Here is a 23932-nt window from a genome sequence, read left to right as displayed (position 1 = left end):
TGAAGCATAAAATTCCTTGTTGAGTTCCTGTTAAATGGAAATTCAGTGAAAATTTGCATGCAAGTGAGAGTGACTAGTGAGACAATGTGATTTGTATGTGCATTTATATGATTGTTATCAGTATGTCTGTTTTCAACACACATAAAAAAAACCTAAACAAACTTTTAAATTCCATCAGCATTTTTTTTTTCCAAATCCACAACAAACAAAAGAATACCAATGACAAAATATGACTCGTAAGCTCTTTATTCACATTGAAGTGTTTCACACAATTCATGCCACTACCTACCGGTACGTAACTGGTTTCCACATGAAACAATGGGTCACCAATTCGGGCTTTTGATGCTGGTAGGAGCATACCCATAGGTCATGTCGCCTGTGGTTTCACAGCATGAGCTCGGCAAAAGAATGTGCCAGACCCATGCTGCATTACATCAGGTTTTCTTTTTGTCTTGTTGGTTTGGTTCTCTTTTTTTTTTTTTTTCTTGGGGGGGGGGGGTGGTTGGGACCTATTATTCACACACATTGCGGTCTGTTTCACTTCTTTGAGTGATTATGTTTTAGTCCTTAAATATATTGCCCAACTGTATGGGCTTTACAAAATGGAGTCCATGAAATGGGCTGAAAGTCACATTTCTCCATGTGAGTCCAGATTAAGGGGCTAGCTCTAATCCATGATAAAATAGCCAGTCACTAGACATTACTTGCCATCAAATTCATATTCCAGCACAACATTAAGCAAATATTTGCATGTGCTTTACCCAATGATTTTCACAAGTCTTGGCTAAATGTAGACATTTTTTATTTTTTTTTTGCTAAAAAGTTTTTGCAAACATTCCCTGTTTCTCTGAAGTGTTCACAGCACCATGGGTTTATAATTTTGGATGGTAAGAGTAACCATACAATGATTTTTCTCTCCATCCTACATATAATATCAGACTACTAGTTCATCTATTAAATTATTCTAACTAATGTTAAATATAAAACTGTATGATGTCAAAAAAAGAAAGAAAAAAAGGAAAAAAATAACGCACAAATACATGAATGATGGCTCGAAAAAAGTCAGCTAATGTTAAATGTACACACTTTATAAAAATACATAGATGACACTGATGGTTCATAGGCTAAAAAGCATGAATATTAGCCTCGGTAAGATGGTGAAACTATTTGACCTGATGATATATGAAGCACTTGGAATTGAACATGTGTTGCATAGGCGAATAAAGAAAGACAGTCTTTAGCACTGACAAAAGGCACTTTCATACATTGGTATCAGCAGCCATACACTCATCGTTTGTATGCAAGGCATATATATGTACAGTGGCATCATTGTGAATGCCATTCATAAAGCAAACATCCCCGGACATAAAACAGGGGAGAAAAATATCAACTACCCCATATGTATGAAAACATCTGCAGTGTACATGGCTTGAAACTGTATTTGGAATGATTCCCCACCTGCTTGATACAGTGGGTTGTTCAACTGGTTTGCAGTGCAATATTCAAAGAGTACCAGTACATTTGAACACACTCTCACACTCTCAGAGGTCATGAAAAAAAAAAATGCTTTTAGTGTAGTTTTCTGTCTCTTCCAGCTGCAACTGTGGTAAAACATGAAGCAAAAACACAAATATGGAAATGAAAGCAAACACCAAATGTCCATATAGGCAATGTACTACCATGTTGGCAGTACATAATGTTTGATCAACCATGACGCATGCTACCTGTTCCCAAGTTATATGAGAGAATTCTCTATTGACACCAAGTATCAACACAACTTACAACGTAATACACACGTATCTGTCCTAACTTACACAACCTGGGTATACTGTGGTTCATTTACAAACCAGAGGCAAATAATTTGGGGGAGGGGGGGGGGGGGGGGGGAGGGGGTTAGTAGGGCTAAATTTGCTCTTCATTCTCAAGTGATTGCATGTTGCAAAATGTGGGCAAAGGTCTGCTTTCACCACTGATAATAGAGCTTGGAGTGTCACCATCAGGTATGTCCAAACATGTGACTCTATTTAGTATGCCTCGTCTAAATATCAAGTCTATTGGACAGTGACTCCTTGTAGAGACAAGTACAAACGGTTTCTTGCACTACCAAATCCTAGCATGGGAGCTAAAGTATTATCAGGCAGTTTTGTGCAGCGTCATCTCAAATGTTGAATTTACTGCGCAACTTGGAGGTCACCTTCCTGATCACAAGAGGTAGCCTTTTAGGAACAAAGGTTGATACGGACTTACTTCAATGGACGTGGGAACAGGAAGACAAGTAGCACAGTAGTAAAGGTGAATTTTGATACAGAGAACAATTCAGATGTGTTTGATCTATTTGCTTGATGGTTATCAGTCATAGCTTTGTTACTGTTAGATACATCTGTACAGTGTATGTACACGCAAATTGCCAACAAATAAAAAAACAAAACAAAACAAACACAAAAACACTAAAGTTACAATACTTGCAACACTTGCTTATTTTTTTAGAAACAAAAATACTTTGTAAAAAAAGAAGTAAAAAATATGTAGTCAACATGTGGATTAAATCACATGATGTCATCACACTGAATTGTTTGTAGACCTGATTGGTGTTGTGACACACATTCTACAAGATACAGCTGTGGAGGATGCTTAAATAGAGTTCAGAAGTGATGTGGTAAGAAGTAGTATCCCTCCCATTAATATTCTCAAATATATAAAGTCCTAACTACAATATAATACAATAGTGAAAGGCGGTTGAAAGAAAATAGCACACGTATGAAACATAAGGCAGCATTGGAGCATGTGTACACATGAAATTTGCTACATTCATCTCGACTGGGAGTGCCTGGTTTTGGGGGGCCATCAAAACAATAACATAACAACCAGATCCTCAAACGGGTCTGTGTGAAGAGGGTTGCAAAACTGATCTGAAAACTTGAAATGTCGAGGAAATCCCAGCTCAGTTTTATGCCTGTCGATTTATTACACACTGTTTCAATACCACCTTGCTCAAAACTTTCATCTTTGACCATCTGGACAAAACTTTCTGCAGTAACATTCCCGGGCGGGAGAGGGGCCTTCACATTTTTTTGTGTGCACTTTTGTATAGACTTTTGAGCGTAAAAGCCTAGAGTGATTGCCCTGGTCTGCACAAATTTGATGTTTATGCACCTCTCAGCGTTAAAAAAAATACCGAAACCTCAACTTCGATAGAGTGTACCGGAAAGTGCTATCAGTGTAAAGCACATGAAACTGGAAAAAAAGACAAAAAAACACAAAGAACCGAGGAATGTTGAATCTACATGTTGCTCTGCTTGCTACTTCACATTATTCCACAAACAAAGAGTCCAAAATTCTCGCCTCATCTCTCCAGCTCTGTTATACCAACTGGCTTGTTCCTGGGGGGGATTTCAAAATGATTTCAATCAGCCCTAGCCTTCTCAGGCTGCATGCTGATTGGCTAAAACCTGTTACCATAGCAACTGATAGCTGACATCTGAGTTCCAAGTCTATTCATTATCTGGTACTATCTGGACTTGTATCTGCATTGTTACAGGTTCCACTACGACTGTTTGAACTTCGGCTAATACTGTTTCGTTTTTGGTCTGCAGAATGCCTTCAATTTCAAGCTCATACAGTCCGGTGCGTGAGACGCGCTTGTTGAATCGTAGCAGCGCTATGCCGTCATCCCGCTTTCGCATTGCGAAGGTGTTGTCGTCGTTTCCGCTCAGAATGACGTAATTGTAGGTGGCCACTTCCTGGACATAGCCGGTCTTGAACCTGGCCACCCGCTGCTTGGGCACAGCTTTGGAGAGTGGGATGTGGTAGAGGATGGCGGTGTTGTTGGCCTGTGCGCTCGGTTCCGTGCTGGTTCCTTCTTCAGCGTCGCCTCCTTGGCTCGCCTTCTCGACGCTGCGACGTTGCCTGCTGCCCGTCGTCCTTGAGCAGTGGTAGCAAGGCTGGGTGGAGTCCCGATCAGTCACACAGGCTCTACAATCACAAAAGATACGATAAGGGACATTCCAATAACATGAGCCCAAACAGCATTTTTATCAATCAAAATTACAGTTACAATAATTACATTTGTACAGCACTCTTGCAAAGCTGTTCCACAGTACTTCACATCTGAACAAAACATACAAGTTCCAACTGTTTAAAGCAGCAATTCACAATAAGAAGTCTGTAGTTTTTCATTTGCTGCTGATAACATGATGTGTATTATGCCCTGTAAACTGCTATTGTTCACATGAGCACATGTGACACACTATTCAGCATCATAAAAAAAAAACAACAACAACACACAAACAATTGTGCAATGTTCACAATCATTACGTATACAATTGCGTGATGCTTGCAATCATTACACATACAATTGTGCAATACTTGCAATCGCAAGTAAAACCACAGATCAGATGAGGGGAAGGGAGGGGAGAAATTTGATCTGTGCCATTATAATGAGTTTACAAGAAGTTAGGTACATGCTACTGTCTGCTGAAAATTATTTTAAAAAAATAAATAAAATGTTGATATCTGGCGTGAAGATTGAATTCGCTATTTCTGGTGCAAGATCAATCATTATAATCATTCTTCATATCATATTTCTTTTTAATGAATAATGCTTTAATCTGAAATAGGCCTTGACAACTTCCATTGTGTTACTTTGATACAGAGCTAATGTTTGTCTTTTTGGCAACTTCTGGAGTATAAGAAAGAATTTTCTGGAATCCTTTTGAGAAATACTTAAAAAGGAAATCCACCCCAAAAGTAAATAAACTTCACAAGTAAGAGAAAAATATTCTGTGCAGAACGATACAAAAATGTCAAAAATCGGATAAGAATTGTTTTTGGAAAACATTTCTTGACCAGTTCTTATGAATATTCAAATGAGTGAGTTGATGATGTCATACCCTCACAATTTTTCATGTACATTTTATATGAAATTTTAAAATAAGAAATGTTCTCTTTAACTCATACAAATAAAAGCCTGTTCTCATACCAAGATATATCACAGTTAGCATTTGTTCCTTTGTTATTTTGGGTGGTTTAAGGCAAGCTTTATATTCATACAGCTGAACTATGAGACTTTCATCATTTCTGTATATGAAATGTATAAGAAATCGTGAGAGCATGAAATCATTCCCTGTATTAGCTGTCAACTTTCATGGGCAAAACCCCAAATCACAGACACATTCTGAAAACTGGCATCTTGATTCTATGTTTGCACACACTCTTGACAAAGGGCATTGGTTGCACTCTAATGATTTTGCTGAGTCTCGTTTCCAAACATGACGATGCCTGAAACAAGCTTTACACTTCAAAGGAAAGGAAACATTTATACTGTAGTACACTGGGAGCTTGGCTTATTCATCTAACATCCTGAGCTTTCTTTTAGAAAGGAAACTGGCCCATTAATTACTCCCGGCACAGGGTAGATCTTTTCTTGGTTGATAGCTTCTTTTGTGCTTTTGTCTATCCATTTTTGTATACAAATTATATCCTCTTCCCAGACGCAGGAAACACTAATAGAGAATTTTGTGAGCTACTAGACTCTACTTCAAAACATCCAGAGAAGGTAATGTGATGTAAGAAAACAACACACTACAGCCACAAGGTAAATACACAAAGGAAACTTGCTACAAAGTTTATGCGTACGCCTTTATCCATTTTTGCCTATTTTTTGTGGAAAGGTCCCGAGTATACTCGGGCAAGTGTATGGGAAATGCGTGTCGTAGCAAAATCAGCCCGTCCTCAATGGGTTGATTTCATCTTGGGGACACAGTTTAGCAGTCCGCTGCTGTAATAATGGAAATAAATTTAAGGATGTAAATACTCAGAAGAAGGTTCTGAAATGTTAATGGAATAGAAGATACTGAAAAGAGAGTGAGCTATAGCCTTCTCAAAAAACAACAACAACACACCCAACAACACACACACACACACACAACAACAACAACAAAACAACAACAACAACAAACAACAACAAAACAAACAAACAACAATGGAAATCAGCAGACCAGGAAGAGCCCTTAAAATCTGCTGTCACCTTCTCTTCAGTCGAATCCTTCAACACTAAATGTGACCGTGCATCACAAAAAGAACAAAAAGTCGCACACACTGATTTTGTGTGAGGACTGAAATAGGTGAAATGGGTGTCACCTGCCGATTTTGACTTTTTCATATTTTCTGAAAGAGCAAGTCTTCTACATTATGCTAAAATTTGGGATCATAAGACGATCAGGAAAGTGTGTTTTTAAGCAATTTATCTTAACAATTTTTTGGTAAAAAGTGTGATTAGGTGTTTCTTTAGAGTCCCCTTATCAAGTCTAAAACCTTGTACACACTCTTAAATTTCAACTCTAATAACTTTTGAAAGGATGATGCTACTGCTTTGAAAGTTGGCATTGATTATGGACAGAATGTGTTGATAAGGTATGCTCAATTTTAGTTTAATCTGATAATCCCTTCATTGTTGTTACTCTAGTGGTTTACATCCTGTCTTTTGTCCCATTCATCGCACAACCAGCACGTCTTGATAAAATTCAGCGCTTGAATAGAAACTGTACTTCAGAGCCTCTTTTCTCAGTTTACACTTTTCCCTGAGTGTGTGCTTTCTTTCCAATATATAAATACGTTAGGAGAGTCCATTTGATTTGAGTTATACATCATTTTACAGCTTAAAGTCTGCTCTTTCAGAATATGCTCTTAACTAAAATTTCATGTCTGGCGACTTTGTGTTCGTTTTGTGATGCAGGGTCACAAATGGTTGTAGGTTGGGAACTGTATGGTCAGAAAGCAGTATCTTGCCTGTTTGACCCTTAAATGACAAGTTCACCTTCATAAACATAAGGATTGAGAGAATGTAGCAATATTAGTAGAACACATCAGTGAAAGTTTGAGGAAAATTGGACAATCGATGCAAAATTTATGAATTTTTAGCATTTTTTGTGTTGGAACCGCTGGATTAGGAGACTACTAAGGCTCGTGATGTCATATGAGTACAATAGTATAAAGAAAATGTAAAGAAAATTCAACATATTTTCACTTTTTTTCGCATAATAAAAGAGCACTTGACTTGCCTCTTTCTAAAGGCAATGGGAACAATATTACACATAACATATGTCAGTAACGAGTCAAGGGAATGTGTACTTTTTTTCAAAAGATGAAATTTGTGAAATTCTCTTTATATTTTCCTTATATTGTTGTACGCATGTAACATCATACACTGTAGTAGTCTTCTCATCCAGCGGTGACTGCACAAAAACTTCAAAAATTCATAACTTTTGAACGGATTGTCCGATTTTCCTCAAACTTTCAATGATGTGTTCTACTAATAGTGCAACATTCTCTTAATCCTTATGTTAATGAAGGTGAATTTGTCCTTTAAATATCTATATACTGAGAAGATAATGCCCATTGTTTGACCCTCAAATATCTGTGTACTGGAGGTAAAGCATGTAGAGCAAAATACAAAGGAATTGAAGTACAGTAAGATGGACACTACACAGGCTTGAGAAGTCTCTGATAAGAGGGGAATCAAAAACATGTTTACCAGGAAAGGAACAAAGTACCAGTATATACCACCATTAGCAAGATTACCAGGCTCTAAAGCATCCTGTCTGTATGGTGGTGGTGGTGGGGGGGGGGGGGGGGGGGGGTGGGGTGGGGGGGGGGGGGCTCAATACCAAGGGATTAGCTGACACATAGATTCCTCTTCCTCAAGCCCTTGTTTACTGGTGGGCCATTTTCTTTGTCACCCTTCCTACTAGCTTGGTCACACTGAAAGTCACATGGTCTTGCAAGAGGAGCTTAATACACTCTGAAAAGGGGGATTAGACCTTATGCCACACTTGGGCGCTCCCCTCACAACATCAGACATCTAAAATGCCAAATTTCTCACACTTTCCTCAACTCTCTCTCTTAGTCCTTCCCTTTGAGTCTCCCAAGAACAATTCTTTGTCTCCTTCCCCCTCTGTCCACCCCACTTCTTGTCACATATCATGATCTGAATAGAAGAGGTCACCAAACTAACTGTTGTACCCTGTGCAGTAAATCACACACTTCCTGCACACTGCCACCTTGGGGGCACTACAGTGTGTATAAAAAAAAAAAAAAGGTAATCCAAATTTGGAGGGCTACTCTTTCATTATTGTCAGGTATGGAGAGCACAATGTTGGTTGTGAGGAAGAAGAAGGGAAGAAGAACTGTTCTTCTTTCCATTGGTATCTAATTATGGTGGCAAATGTCACACACGACTGAGCAAATGAACTTTAAAGACAACAATCACAAATTGCACTTTCGCCACGTTTGTGTGTGACATGAAGGAACAATGAATCGCGAATGTCTCACTGAATGGACGAGATCTGTAAATGGAAGTGGCTCCATAGCTGACAATTATGAAATAGTAGCCCTCCAAAATGATTACCCCCCCCCCCTTTTTTTCTATATTGATACGCAGCATGCCCCAGTACCAACAAGGCTGCGGAAACTTCTGATATCAGTGGTGGAGGTCGATGATTCCAAACAAACAAAACAGATGACATTGACTGAGCTGCAGCGAAGTCAAAAACACTTGAGCAAAGTGGATAATGGGCACAGTGCAAACGTCACGACACTGCCTAGACCTCTCTCTGTCTGGAATAACGGATCATATGGGAAGGTATTGCATGGAATTGCATCATCACCACTGCTACCACTTCCTCTTTTATTTCCTAATCTTTTCACCACCACACACACACAGTAACAGGGAAGTAGGGAATATAATGACATTTGCAAAAACAGATGAATCATCAAAAACAACTAACATCAGCAAAAATGAAAACAAAATACACCTGGCAAAATGTCAAACAGTAACTATCATGAAAGCAGGAAACAGACATGCAACACAAACCCAACATGTATCTAATCTTCACTTGTTTATTTTGCTTTGCTACACTGGCTCTGCTTGTACTGCCTGGTATGTTATTGTCTGCCTCCATATTGTGATTTTATCAGCATTGCTCAACTATCTTTTAAACCTGGTTTTAATACCTCTGATTGTATGTAGATGGTATATCACATACATTGTCATGTATCTGAAAAAAAAAAATACTTGGCATATCTAAGTCTAAAGGGTGACTTGGCAGCTCTGCTTAAGATATCAGAGCTTGCCTGAAGCAGTGACTATTGGATCTTAAATCTGGAGATGTTATGAAACCGCCCGAGTAGGCAAGTAATTCCACTTATTCTTTCCCAGAGCGATGTGTTTAGTGTAAAACTCAGTAAGGAACTCCTCATGATTCTGTAGAAAAATGAATCGAGTTACTTTTATTTGAAGGTGAAATCAACAAACAAACCATCCACTGACTAATGATATCTCTCCATAACTGTTGAGGCAATATCTCATGTGCAAAGGACAGCATATCTTTAAATCCCACATCATAAGCAACAAGACTAAAAGCCAGGCTGAACTGGGTCTTCTTTTGAGAACCATGGTCAGTATGCCTCAAAGTGGTAGCTGACTTACCCCTGCACAACACTGGTGTAGCCAGGCGGACAGCCGCAGGAGAAGCTACCCTCGGTGTTCTGGCAGCTGTACTGGCAGGGGCTGTAGCGCTGGCCGCCATAGGAGCTCTGACACTCGTTGATGTCTGAGGGCAGAAGAAGGGCAAACGATTAAGCTTACGACTTGTTTATGGATTAGCTTGGTCCTGGTTCATTACATTCATGAGATCATCAGCAAACCACTGATGCTTATAAATCATAAATAATCGTCTGCATATCCCAATAGCAGACCATGGGCCTGTTTCACTACGCTCTAAAATCAATCCTAACTTCAATTCAACTGATCTTATGGACAATTCTGGGATTAACCAGTCCTCAAAAGTTAGGAACTGCTTCACTAAAACCATTTGGAAACAAATCTTGCTGTGTTCTATCAGTAATCATGAACGTCTATCCTTCCCAACTAGATCTGACCTGAATCTGTCCCAACTTTGGGTTCATTGTTTGGCTTGATATAGTTCCCATGTTATAATAGTGAAAGAGGGTCCTGGCTCTTAGCTGCAAACTTACATACCATGACACATTACACTCTTGTTTTCAAAGATACTGAAAAGCAAGTAGATAGGGCATCTTAGAGTGTATACTGGGACTAGTATTAAAGACTCTAAAAGAACAGATCTGACTACAGAGAGACGTAGAAAAGTCTGGAGAAGAGAAACCTATCTCGAGAAACATATCTCGAAAGGTTAAGAAATACATAAAACAAATAACACACAAATAAACATATCAGGCATTAGCATGTTACATAAGCTCTAGTGTCCTCTTCTCCTTCCTTACCATTGCACATCAAGTTCTGCTGGTCAAAGGCAAAGCCACTGGAGCAGCCACACTGGTAGCTTCCCTGTGTATTGTAGCACCTTGCCTGCCCACACACATCTGGCTGCATGCACTCATTGTTGTCTGGCAACAAGATGGAGGGTAGTTAATGTTTTGTAAAATTTAAATGAACACAATCTTCTATTTCATTTGTTTACATACACACACAAATGAAAATAAAAACTAGAAAGAGCTATTAGAAATGAAGATGAATTCCAACTTTGATTATCACAGCTACACACAGAGTGGCAACTAATGGGTGGCATTTTTATTTTTCATGGGGGGGGGGGGGGGAAGGAGGGGGTTATTCGAAAAGCCAATCTTACTGTGTGCATCTTAAATGGTATAATAACTTCCATGCGTACATAGAGAGATTTTGGAGACTTTTTCATGCAACCATTAACATTCAAATAGAAAATGTGAGAAAGAAATTTTTCTGGATGAAAAATTTTTCAGCAAGATCAACTTGAATTCTTTGCAGAATACCCTCCAAGGACTAGCACTCACCTATACACATGCCATAGAAGTTCTGCCCGAAGCCATCCGGGCAGACACACCGATAGCCACCGACAATGTTCTGGCAGCCATACTGGCAGATGCTGGGTTGCTCCTCGCATTCATTGATATCTGGAATTGCAAAATTCAGGTTAAAAAAAGGAAAAGAGGAGTATAAGCAACCCTTCATATAAATCATAAGACATAGCTTTCAGCAATCACACCAAGAAGGAACAAAGTGACATCACTGTCACGTGGTGAGAAAAGTGAGGACCACTGTAAAGGATATGCTGCAAAGGATATACTGCAACCATCTACCCAAAATATTTTATTCTTTATTTCACTGTAACAGCCACGTACATAATTATCCCACGAGACAATCTAAAGAATTTCATCTTCCTTTAGTGAGAACTGTACACACTCAAAATACATTTGTTTATACCGGACCCAGATTTTGGAATAGCTCAGATGATGACCTAAAAGAATCTGTGAAGTTAATTATATTTAAGTATAAACTCAAAAAATATTTGTTTTCTAAATATACCAGTTAATTCTGTTCAATGAAAAAACCCGTCATGTTTCACTTTTCCTTGAGATTTTGTAGTGTGTCCACAGACCTTTTCCATCCCTCTCCTTTTCCCTCTCCTTTTCCTTCTCTATTCTTCCCTGCTCCTTTTTCCTCGTTCTTCGTTGTCCAGTATCTGTCTGAGTGCATTTCCTCAAGTTCTGTTATTTCTGCGTTTTGTGTTATTGTTGTTGTTGTCGTCGTTGTGTTTTTGTTTTTTTGTTTTTTTGTGGCTGATTGCATATCTTCCTTTCCGTTCAATTTTCCTGGCATACCTGGCCCCATAGTGTCTGTGCCACAAATGTGATATGTTACATAGTTTATAAGTTTGCATTCTAAAATCCTAGTAAGTATTGTTCATAGCATCAGCATCATATATCAATGAGTAAAATGTACAATAGTGTATAGAAGAATTTAAAATGAATATATTTTATTGGTATAACAAATTGGTCCTGTCGTTGTTTTGTTCCAGTGTTCCACGTCTTACAAGCTTGGCTTTTTTAGTGAAACACTGTTTTCCATCATTGTGATTATTTACTATTTTTGTTGCCATGGCAAAATGCATTGTTTCTTTTTTACATCATTCGTGTATATTCTTCATATTGTATTTAAAAAAAAAAAATCCTTTATCAGACGAGTGTAAGAGAAATGAAAAAAATTGTATCACTTTGGATTATGTCAACTTTTTCTTTTCTTTTTTTTTTGATGATGGAAATAAATAAACTATTGAATTGAATTGAATTGAAAGGATGGGGCATACTTTAGAAGCTATTATCATATTTTGGTGAGACTGGTGAGCTAGAAGTAATGTTGTATATCAACCTGCTCTTTGAATTTGGCAGAATCACCATTACTTGAAGGGTTTTTACACTTATGATAGCAATTGGAAAGCCAAGTTTTTTGTTTTTTTTTTATTTCTTTATACAACTGAAAAGTGATGGACATTATCTTCATTCATTCATTCATTCATTCATTCATTTCCATTTCCAACAGAAACATAGAGATATTTTATGAAAATTGAATACATAAATTACACTACAGTACATAATAAAAGGTAAGTTAACCCTAATCAGGCTGGGCTTTTTTGGCTATGCTATATCTCGGGGGGGGGGGGGGGGGGGGGGGGGGGGGGGGGGGGGCGGATTCCGCCCCCCCTTCAGATCTCGCCTATGGAACGCGCGATAATCGGCACACGCGACGCCCGTGACGTATTCTATCAAAATGTATGGTTGCTTTCTCCGAAAAATTTTTCTTATATTTTATATTAATTAATTATTGTAATTTATGCATAAAATCAGTTTTGGGCTCTAAATCACTTATTAATGCTCCAATTAAGCTAATTTCTTTTTTAAAATGTTTCTTGTATCATTCTTCTGAGACATAGGATAAAAAAAAATCTGTATCGAAATTAATTTCTTATGTGTTTTATTGTTTTTTTAATTTCTTATGTATTTCTGTGTTTTTTTACCTTCTGTTTTCGTTTGTTTTTTGGCCAAAATTTGTCTCTGACATTTTTCGAAGCATTATTATGCTAAAATAAATTAATTTCGGCCATTCTAAGTGAAAATATGAATTTTTATGTGAATTAATTGAAAAAACACAGTTTGCATTGGATTTGTACACAAAATCACGTTTTGGAGCAATTTTGGGGTTGACAAATTTTTTTCGAACGGGCACCGCGTCAAAACGGTACGCGCAGGCGCAACAATTTGGGTCTCAAAAGTTGCGCGGTACTTGAAAGAAAAAAGTCATGAAACAACGCGGCGGGAGCTTATCGCGTTGCGAAGATATTGCGCGAAACGTCGAGGGGGGGGCGGATTCCGCCCCCCCCCAGCCTGATTAGGGTTAACAGAAATATTTTAAATACAGTTGAACCTCTCGTATCCGGACAAGTCGGGACCGGGGCTCGTCCGGATAAGGGATTTGGCCGGATACGGGAGACTCAATGCTTTATACATGTAGAGTCTACATATACATACACATGTACTGATGTAGCCCATTGTAGTACCACATGTAGTAATGTGTATACTGCAACCTTTTCATTGTTACACACAGTAACAGACCCCAAAATAGAGGTTCGTGTTTGCAAGAATGAAATCATTTTCTTTTATAAATTCTTGGGATGATTTACCTAAATAATTATTAAGAAATGTATCCGTTGGGAATCCCCCTTTCCTCCCGTAATTATTAAAAAAAGATTAAAAAATCACGGCGAGATTGCGTCCGGATAATAGAGAGATCCGGATAAAGGGAGGCCGGATAATAGAGGTTCAACTCTATACAGAAAGGCTGAAATGAGGAGGAACGCTAAAAAGCAGTGCTTGTAGGGTGCATTCCCCTCACATGTAATACAACAAATCATATGACTGATGTACTGTTACACATAAAAAGCGGAATTGCAAAAGAAACTAAGATATGGAAACCTAACTGGTCATGCACAAAGAGAGAAGGAAGACAGAGAGAGAGAGAGAAACTGATTACATGGTGTAAGGATAAAATATCACATCATATCAGGGCTCAGTTCCATCTCTGGAACTTTTACTCCTCCGTCACTAGCATCTCTCCTACTCCTCTAGCAGTACAGTGTGTCATCTTGTGGTTTCCATACAGCAACATTTGCACGTCAATCTGAACTCACCAACGCATCTCTGGCCGCTGGGATCTGCTCGGAAGAATCTCTGGCACTCGCATCGGTAGCTGCCCTGGGTGTTCTGACACGTTCCGTACGGACCGCAGGCATCGGGATTCGTCAAGCACTCGTTGATATCTAGTGAGAAGAGGACGAGACATTTGAGGAGATTCAAAAGTACAGTGAACACAAGTGGGGTGTGATTGAAATGTTTGGGATTCCATGAGTTAAACTCCTTTTGATTTTGACAATCAATATCAAAGTCAATAACAGCACCATGTGAATAACCTCATGTCATGTGATAACTTGATACTTGGAATGCTACTTAGAAACTTGCTTCTGACATACCAAGAAAACTAAAATCTGCATTTTACTCAAAGATCTCATTCCATGTTTTGTTTTAAATATGGAATATATCATCTGACATACCATAACCATAAACTCTGGGGAATTACAATAAGAAGTGAAACACTACATTCTTTTCTAACTCAAGCTGAGTGACAGTTTGCTTCAAGTTACCCCAGAATAATTATAAATCTTCATATTGATCCTTACGTGAAATTTGACCAGGGATAGAGAAAGAAATACACGGATTTCCACTCCTTTTTGGGGGGGGGGGGGGGTGGGCAGATGAGTGCAGTGCAGTAAACTAATCCATATCTATAAAACTTGTAATGTACTACACATTCATGCCATACAAAGTTGGAAGACTTGAGTCCTCTGACTTCTTTTTTACAGGTAATGAATTTAATTTTCATATCATTACTGCATACAGGGACTTTCTAATTGACATCTAAACATTATTCTCAGTAGGCCCTACTTAGTTCAGAAGGGGTCGAAATGCTCCTAGTTGGTAAGCTACAGTGATTGATTTTATCACGCCACAAGAGGGCGCTCTTTCACTTGTCACAGTTATACACACTAGTACCTCTGGCCCTCAAAGCATGTTGGCAAATCCACACCATGCATAAAGTGGACTGAACAAAGAAAAGTAAAACAAAAGAAAAGTAAAACAAAAGAAAAGCCAGCAATTACAAGCTTTTTTCCCCTCCCAAAGTCACTGCTGCTAGGTTTGTACAAGACAGCAATTGTTTGATACAATGGATACGACTCATTATTTCAGATTCATGTGAAAGGATGGGAATTTGGTGGATGTGAATTATGTTCTGGTCAATGGGAGACTTGTAACGTCATGATTTCACTCTGCTGTCAATTTGCATTCTATAAAAGCGAAGATTTTTGTGCACATAACTTTTCACACTTGGCCGGGCATCATAAATTCTGTATGCTTTTAATTCAGCAGAATCAAATATGTAAAATGATATTACATGTAATAAGGAAAACAAAAATTGCAACTTTATTTTCAAGGGTAGTTTCATATTACACATAATGTGCAGAAATTTCCAGATTTACAGTAAAATATGTGGTTGCTAATAATATCACTGTTTAGTGATTCTGGAACTTTATGCTATTCTAGGTCACATTTTGATGAAATCCTTATATTCTCTCTGTTTCATTTCACTCTACTCAGCCAACTTGAGCATGGCGTGGGATCAACTTGAGCATGGCGTGGGATTACGTTTTGGAGTAAGAGAGGTTTGCTCTTGATACCTAGACAGGTAGAGCCATGCTGCATGTATCCATCCGGACACACACATCTGAAGCCTCCCAGTGTGTTCCTGCATTCAAACTGACAGTCATGGATCCCCAGAGAACACTCATCTTTCTCTGAAATGTTTGGGGAAACAAGAGAAGAGAGAAAATGTTGCAAATCAAGCTTGTCAGATTCTAGTCTTCTGTTTCACTGGTAGAATATACCTGCCATATTGAAACATATCACAAATCAATTCAGACACTAAGGATGGGAAATGCCAAAGCTTCAACAAAATGATTATCATTGTGGCGCCACCATCACCACCCATACTGCATCAACACAAAATGTTGTGTTGTCAAAGATGCAAAGATGCATTTCTGTGCATGTATCCATGTTTGAATGCTCAGTGAGACGATTTACTCATCACTATTGATTGTTCTTATGAGTATTGTTACAATAACTCGTTCACTTGGCTCTACATGGATGCAAAACATAAGATACAGTTTCCAGAAACAACACTCAGAAGACACCTCAACAGTTTTGCTTATGAAGCTTATGAATTTCACTTTAAAACATAGGGCTAGTATATGACATGATCTTCCTCTTACAATCATAACATAATCACACAAGAGACATAGATGGCGGCTTGATTCGAGTCTATCTGATAACTTTGAAGAATATTGCACATGGTATGAACTCACCTCTGCATGTGAGACCATCTTCGGCCAGGAGGTAACCCTGGGGGCAGCCACACCTGAAGCTTCCTGGAGTGTTCTTGCACTGGTAGCTGCATGGCGGAGGCACCTGGTTGCACTCATTCTCATCTGATACCAATCAAAATAAGAGGGGTCATCATTACTGACTCTGGTATCAAACCCACACGGAGGAACCATCTTCACTTGCAATAATGCCACATCCTTTGCTACAGATGTGCTACAAAGGTCTGAAATGCTCCTATATAGAAAAACTTTCCCAATATCAATATAGAATTAAATGTAGAAGTGTACAGTCATACTAAGTAACTATTAATCAACTTTTGAACAAGTTTGAGCTTCTCCCTACCCAGCCACATCATCACTAGAAATCAAATCACAATCAAATCTATGGTCTCCTTTGCATGATTTTGTGCAAGCCTTCACGGATTTGGTGTAGCAATTTTTCTCTTTATCAAACAAACACACAGATACATGTACTAGGTAAACATAAAATATTGTGAAGAGGGGGTTTTTGAAGGAGGGAGAGAGGTATACCTTTACCCCTGAAAACCAGACCAGAGCAGCAGCAGGTAGCTGAATCTACAACTTTTTTTTTTTTTTTTTTGTGGTTTGCTGTCTCACCTTCACATCTTGTGCCATCTGGGCTGAGGATGAAGCCAGGGTTGCACTGGCACATGTAGCCCCCGGAGCTTCCCAGGCAGTTGCCGTTCTCGCACAGCCCCGCAACCACCTGACAGGGGTCAGCCGGCGTCACAGACGTGGTGCAAAGGCGGTTGTACTCGACTGGTTTCAGGATGCAGAAAGGAGATTACAACAAATTTAAACAGTCTGATGCACTATCAGGAAAGTAGATGCACAATAGATGCACAAAGGATTTAGAATATACTGTAAATGACTTCACATTCTGAAAGAAAACACTTATATTCTTAATCAATGAATAAGGAAACATGGTTGAAATAATTTACAAGTAAATTTTAAAGAGGACTGGTGGTATATATGTGGATCATTCCATGATCTGTACCTGTAAATTTGCTTGTATAACCCCACATATAAATAACAAACTTCTAAAGGTGTCTTTAAAAAAAATGTCTCCTTGTTCTTTAAAAACATTATGCATACTAAAGTATTTTATAAACATGTAGTACGTTGCCATGGCTGCATCTAGAATTTCTGCTGTATTGGTAATCTTGTCATTATCAGCTGACTCAAGGAATTCACTATAACAGAAAACCATCATGAAATATAGAGCTTATAAAGTACATCACATTTTGGCAGAACTTCTGCGCAAGACACTAACTGGTGCCAAAGACCGGGCAGATGTCGCAAGTGGGTCCCCAGGCCCGGCCTCCGCTGCAGCAGCATGTCTCCATGGTAACGGGCTGCATCCCACTTTGTCCTGCCTGGCATCCGCCTGGTGGCACGAAGGCGTAGCAGAAACCGGTCCGGCGGTCTGGGTAAGGGGGGGGGGGGGAGGAGAAAAAAGTGGCATGGCAAAGTTGATCACATCCAACTCTTTCCAAGCTCTCTCCCTCTATTTCTCTCTTGCAGCCAAACATTTTTTTTTTTTTTCAAAGGCACTTCAAATTGATCTACTCTCATTCTGTATTTGTATCCCATTCCTGTATCAGAAACCAACAGTGCAGAGTTATATCAAAATACAGAGTTGAAGATAACAACAAAACAGCCACCCCCCTCCCATAAACAGACATTTTGTAAGCTGCATTAACAGATATCCCTATACTGACTAACATACCTCCATAAAACATACTGCACTTGACTGGGGCAAATATTAGTGTATATTGGTGTATAACCAAACCAACCTTGAACATACCTCTCCTGAAATATGTTTTTGATACACGATGTACCAACATTCTTTAAACTCATTCACATACATGTTCTTCGAGTTTGCTGTAAAACTTACAAATTAAAAAAAAAAGAAATACTGAGCCTCATCATGATCATTAGACTTTGCCTCAAAACCTACCATATTTGTTAGCTGCCCTTTCATACTACAAATATAATGATGAAAGTGTTTGTAATTCACACCAACCTTGTAAAAAGCACTGCAGTATGCTGAGGGCCTGACTTTGACCCTAGAACTTAACAAATCCTGCAACAAGTTAATGCAACGAATTGCTTTTTCATGCTTAATGTGCATACCAATGCTGTTTTTTTTTTTCACATAAGTCAAACTGACTTAACAGAATTGAGAACTTGTGTTGCTGACTTACATACTACACAAGGAAGTACTAAATTATCTAACAGAAAGCATCAGTTACAACTCAACTACTGTATATGCCATATATTTCGCGAGTCTAAATTTTCGCTAATCAGGAACTCCCGACAATTTCGCAAGTGGTTAAATTCGCGATCGTGAAGTCCTGTACTGAACGGAGAAGTGTACACGCGTACATCACATTCACATCAAGATCAGAGTCAATATTTTCGTGTGTCTTTAATTTCGCGAATAGCACCTGACTCGCGAAATTCGCGAAAATAAAAACCTCGCGAAATATTCGGCATATACAGTATAACCTATGACCTGCCATTTTCCTGTCAGACAGGAGATGGCACCACCATTACTCTCACACCTTTGGATGACTTACCCATACACTCTTGCCCAGAGGGGCCAAGAATGTAGCCCTCGTTGCAGGCACAAGTGTAGGTGCCCTCCTGGTTAATGCAACGACCGTGCAGACACAGCCCGGGGTTTATCGCACACTCGTTAATATCTGATGTTAAAAGACAAAGGAGAGGAGATAAAGATTCAGAGAGGCATATCAAATAGTCACAGCTTGTGAGAGACAACATAAATATAATGATGGTTCAGTGAGGAGCAAGGTTTGCTGGTGATAAAATCATCGACTAAAATGCACAATCATTCTCCCCGTCCTTTCAATGTTTGTGGCAAATGTGCAGTGTTTTTCAGAAAAGTAACAAAAAATTGGGCTTTCAGTGAAGAGTGCATCAGGCACTACTGAGTCAATTTATCAAAATGCAAACTTTCTAAAATAAGCTGAGAAGCAAAGATTTGTGATGAAAGGATCATATAATTCAAAACATTCAAATACAAAATAATGCAGCGTGCAAGATTGTATGAACCCAAATCTGGACTGTTTACTCAGTCATGTTATGGAAATGAACACACTGTTGAAATATACTACTACTTGTAAATATATCATCACAGCTAGACATTAATTTGCATGTAACAGCAATGGAGGATGAAAAGCCTGAAAGGGGCAATTTCTTATCAAGGACAAATATTTCTAAAAGCGATTGCAATCATAAGATGTATGTGTCATTTCTTCCCCTCACCGCGGCAGTTGTTTCCATCTCCACCGATCGATGTGTAGCCCTCAGCACAAAGACACATGAACTTGCCGATGAGGTTCTTGCAGCGGTACCGGCAGCCGTTGGTGGGAAGGGAGCACTCGTCCAAGTCTGGTGGATATGGGATACAAAGGCAAAGTGTACTGATTTCTCCCCTTGGAACTGAGTTCCTATTAATTTAGTTCTTATCTCTTTATTCAAATTTACCTATTCATTTAGTTTTTCAGCCCCTCTCACAGATAACTTGCATCTCCTTTTAAGGCTCACAAATATACAATTTGATCATTTCTCTCGATCGACGGTCAGCTTCTTCAAAATCAAATGGAAACTAACAAGTATAGATTTATAGCTCAGTGGTCGTCACTGTCAGATTTGACTGTGCATCTTGATATAAATTATGTCACATGTTGTGATATAATTGTCTTATGTTTGGTGAACTCATCACATTTCCCCCTTAGATCCAGGATACGGTCATAGCTGCCAACATGTCCAGCTGTGCACAATTTGCTCATCATTCTTTGAAAATTACAAACAGTAGGTGTTTCAGTTTTGCATAGAGGCACAGTATACTTAGAGAAAATTAATAATTATATATCCAGGATTTTACACGGCCAAAACAGCAGTCAAACATGCTGAAATTACTTTTAATTACTAAATTTTACTAATTGTCGGCAGCTTTGTATGATGATATCTTCAGGGGGTGCCTACCTCGGCAATGTCTACCATCCTCTGTGAGGGTGTAGCCAGTGGGACACAGGCAGCGGAATGAGCCTGGCAGGTTTTGGCAGCGGAATGCACACTGACCCCTCCTGCGTCTACACTCGTTTATATCTGAAGGAAACAAAAACAAAACAAAACAAAACAAAACAGAACCATGTTACGCAATGAAAATATTACTCATCAAGCTGCTCAAGGCACATTTTTTTTTTTTCATTATGAATATATGCCTCCATGTTTGAATAAATTAAAATTCATGCTGGTTAAATTTGCTGCTTCATCAAATGAAGCCATCCTCTTCACACACTGCCTTTGACGATCTCAATCTCTCTCTCTTTTTTCAAAATTCAAATTCAATTCTATGCAGAGTGTTTTTCATTAAACATACCACAAATTATATAGTCAGTTTTTCATACACAATAATAGGTGCTATTGGTACAATAGACTGATATTGAACAGAATGAAAAGATAAGTTGATTTAGAGCTATTCAGGATAGAGCAATGAAGAGTGATCTGACTGAATTACAGCAGAATGTACTAGCGGAATTGGAATGCAGAAGAGAAGAATGAACCCAACCCTCAATAAACAACCCTCGCCTCCCCCGTTCCAGAGAAGAGCAGACTTGACCCACCTTCGCACCTTCCCCTCCTTCCGACCTGGTAGCCCTCTCCGCACTGACACTCAAAGGAGCCCAGGGTGTTGAAACACGTTGAGTTATAGCCGCACACATTATACTCCTCCTGGCACTCGTTGCGATCTACGAGAGAGAAATGAAATGGAGAATAATCATCATCCCCACAACTATGCGAGAATCTGTCGTTAGGGATGGATTACACCAGTACATCTGCACGTGAATTACCAATGAATACTTCTGCCATCCATAATAGCAGGTCCTCTTGGGTAGCTTCAGGTACAGATGCAGGGTCCAAATATTCATGACTGTTATCATAAGATATTTCTTCAATGTTACATGTATTTGTTGAAGCTTAAATATTTCATGATCCTGAAACCAATGGGCACAAGACTGTTGGATTTCCCACGGATGAGAGACAGTGATTTCTAGGTTCATTGATTAACGTGAAAGCATGTTTTTGGCAGTAACTCCATCGGCATCTGGTTTGTGAACACACACCAACACTTTGTTTGGACGATCATATCTGGTGCTTGGCAGATAGTTTATCATGCTCAATATGAACATTCCAAAATACATATTATTGGTTTAGAACCTTTCTGCTTTCATCCTAAACAAAGTGGATCACTCCACATGCATTTTTTTTTTCTTCACAGGGTAAGGAACCCACCGATGCAGATGCGGCCACTCGTGTCCAGCAGATAGCCGTCCGGACACTGGCAGCGGTAGGAGCCATCAGTGTTGATGCAGTTGCCGTTCTCGCAGATGCCAGGGAAGACCTTGCACTCGTTGATGTCCTCGTAGATCTCGGGGGTCAGACGCGGGGCGTAGCCAGGTCCGTCGGGGCAGATGTCCAGGAAGTCCGCTATGAAAGGAAGCCAGGAAACACAAGCATAGTTTTATATAAATTTCAGGATGATTTTTGGTTCACTTTACTTATAACGCTGTTCAACTCTACACACAGAAGCAAAACCCTTTTGGATTTATGTAAGATTGCAGGCAGTGGGATGTATCAATGTAGCATAAACTAAATTGTTGGCACATTGGCCTTGTCAATACATAAATTGTTGAAGATCTGGCAGGACCTTAGTTTAAATCCTGTGAAGATATGCTGTTACAAATAAGATATGGTGTGAGTACAAGCCTTTTTTTCCTCTCCAAAATGGCCGACGTGGTTGAGTGATAACAACTCTGTCCTTCAGACAGAACATGGAATCTGGATGTCTGCTGTGTGCATGACTTTTAAGCCTCAGTGTTTTGAAGGACCTATATATTGCACTGTGAGTGGGGCATAATTGTTTTGTGTAATAGCAACTGAACCACACATTCCAACCAAACAACATACTAATAGAATGTTTGGTTTCACTGCTTTTGTTGTTGTTGTTGTTGTTGGCTATTGAAGTTACAGTCTTACAACATGATAGTTAAATGTGACTGATTAAATTTTGTGCTTCACATTTTGCAATCATCTTTTTTTAAAATAAATTTTAATTTGGAAGTCATGATTCTATAAATAATCTTCCCTAGTTGCATTAGGTGAGATGTGAATTCTGAGAGAAACACTGTCAGTTGTAATACAAATACTTCACTAGTCAAAAGTGACAGTCCTGCTGTCAATGGCAAAGAGAGAATTTTAAAGCAGAAATGAATACACCATCATTCAGATATTTTACTGCATCTGTATTCCAGCTAAATATGTCTAATACAACATGCTCTCCGTTATCTTATCGCAAACCATATAATAGGTCTGACGTACACATAGCAAACACTGAACTAACATTGCTTGTGTCATACTTTGTATTTCTTATTTCATGGCTGTTGTTTGTTTAAATATTCATTTTTTAAAATGGGTCTTACGGTCACTGGGCTGTGGGCAGAGGTTGCAGGGGTCTCCCCAGCCAGCTCCCAGGGAGCAGCAGCACTCCTTGCGTGTGGCGTTGCCCACTCGGGGGTCAGTGCACAGGCCCCCAATGAAGTCGTTGAAACAGTACATCCTCCTCATGTCTGGAGGGAGAAAGATGAGCAAGGGGAGGGGAGGAGAGGAAGAAGAGGAGGGGGAGGAGGAGGAGGAGGAGGAGAAGGAGGAGGAGGAGGAGAAGAGGAGGAGGTGGAGGAAGAGGAATCATGAGATGTTTGGTAGCTTGCCCCATTAACGCATTCAGTACCATTAGTAAATATCCTTCAAGGGATGTTTCATATATTTCAGCATCATGGTGCTAAGAGGGTGTCTGGGCTCCATCTCATTGCCTTGATGCCAAACTCACAATAATAGACTACAACACGTATGATATGAATCAGTACTCATTAGAAATTACTTTAATTTTCAATCATTAATTGTAAAGAAAAGGTATTGCTTCAATAAAACACAGTCATCACCTCTGCCCAAATTGGGATACAAAACATGACTTTGCTTTAAAGGGATCGTATAGTTTTGGTTGAGACCTAATTTCAAGTTTCTAACATATTTTGGTAAGATAATGAGAAACCTCTCATGTAATATGAAAGAGCATGTAATTCTATGAGGAATTCAATGTTTATTTGATGAAAATTGGTTTTGAAATGGCTGAGATATCCAAAAAAGAGCAATTCTGATAAAGTGTGGGACCCACAATTTGTTACGATTGCTTTGTTTTACTTTGTTTTTGGATGTTTCAGTCACTCCAAACCCGATTTTCATCAAATAAACTTTGAATTTCTTTTAAAATGGTATGCTCTGTACTATATCATAAGTGTTTTCTTGGTATCTTGCAAAAAGTTAAAAGCCCAATTCTCATCTCCACCAATACTGTACCATCGCTTTAAGTCAGTTTATATCAAATCTTATTTTATTATTAGTTATCTTATATCATATTGAGACACACAGCAGGAGTGAGAGAAAGGCATCACCTAGCGGCAGATCATGTGAAAATGGTCTCT

The 23932-nt window shown here is 39.0% G+C and overlaps 1 protein-coding gene across 1 annotated transcript in view; it reads right to left on the bottom strand.

The window, feature by feature from the left end:
• Nucleotides 1-3275: 3275 nt before the first annotated feature.
• Nucleotides 3276-23932, bottom strand: part of LOC140231274 (fibrillin-3-like) — a 135465-nt gene continuing 114808 nt past the window's right edge. The window contains exons 49-63 of the mRNA XM_072311421.1: nucleotides 22874-23020; nucleotides 21687-21881; nucleotides 21017-21142; nucleotides 20376-20498; nucleotides 19653-19778; nucleotides 18944-19069; nucleotides 17635-17787; nucleotides 16959-17120; nucleotides 16323-16445; nucleotides 15639-15755; nucleotides 14037-14165; nucleotides 10846-10965; nucleotides 10300-10422; nucleotides 9485-9608; nucleotides 3276-3972 (exon numbers count right to left, since the gene is read on the bottom strand). Coding sequence (XP_072167522.1) covers nucleotides 3492-3972; nucleotides 9485-9608; nucleotides 10300-10422; nucleotides 10846-10965; nucleotides 14037-14165; nucleotides 15639-15755; nucleotides 16323-16445; nucleotides 16959-17120; nucleotides 17635-17787; nucleotides 18944-19069; nucleotides 19653-19778; nucleotides 20376-20498; nucleotides 21017-21142; nucleotides 21687-21881; nucleotides 22874-23020 — 2375 coding nt within the window. The 3' untranslated portion in view covers nucleotides 3276-3491. The remainder of the gene's footprint in view (nucleotides 3973-9484; nucleotides 9609-10299; nucleotides 10423-10845; nucleotides 10966-14036; nucleotides 14166-15638; nucleotides 15756-16322; nucleotides 16446-16958; nucleotides 17121-17634; nucleotides 17788-18943; nucleotides 19070-19652; nucleotides 19779-20375; nucleotides 20499-21016; nucleotides 21143-21686; nucleotides 21882-22873; nucleotides 23021-23932) is intronic.

Source organism: Diadema setosum, chromosome 7, assembly GCF_964275005.1.
Source record: "Diadema setosum chromosome 7, eeDiaSeto1, whole genome shotgun sequence".
Taxonomy (NCBI): Eukaryota; Metazoa; Echinodermata; class Echinoidea; order Diadematoida; family Diadematidae; genus Diadema; species Diadema setosum.
The sequence above is the reverse complement of the archived record's forward strand: the minus strand, read 5'-3'. Positions and strand labels throughout refer to the sequence as shown.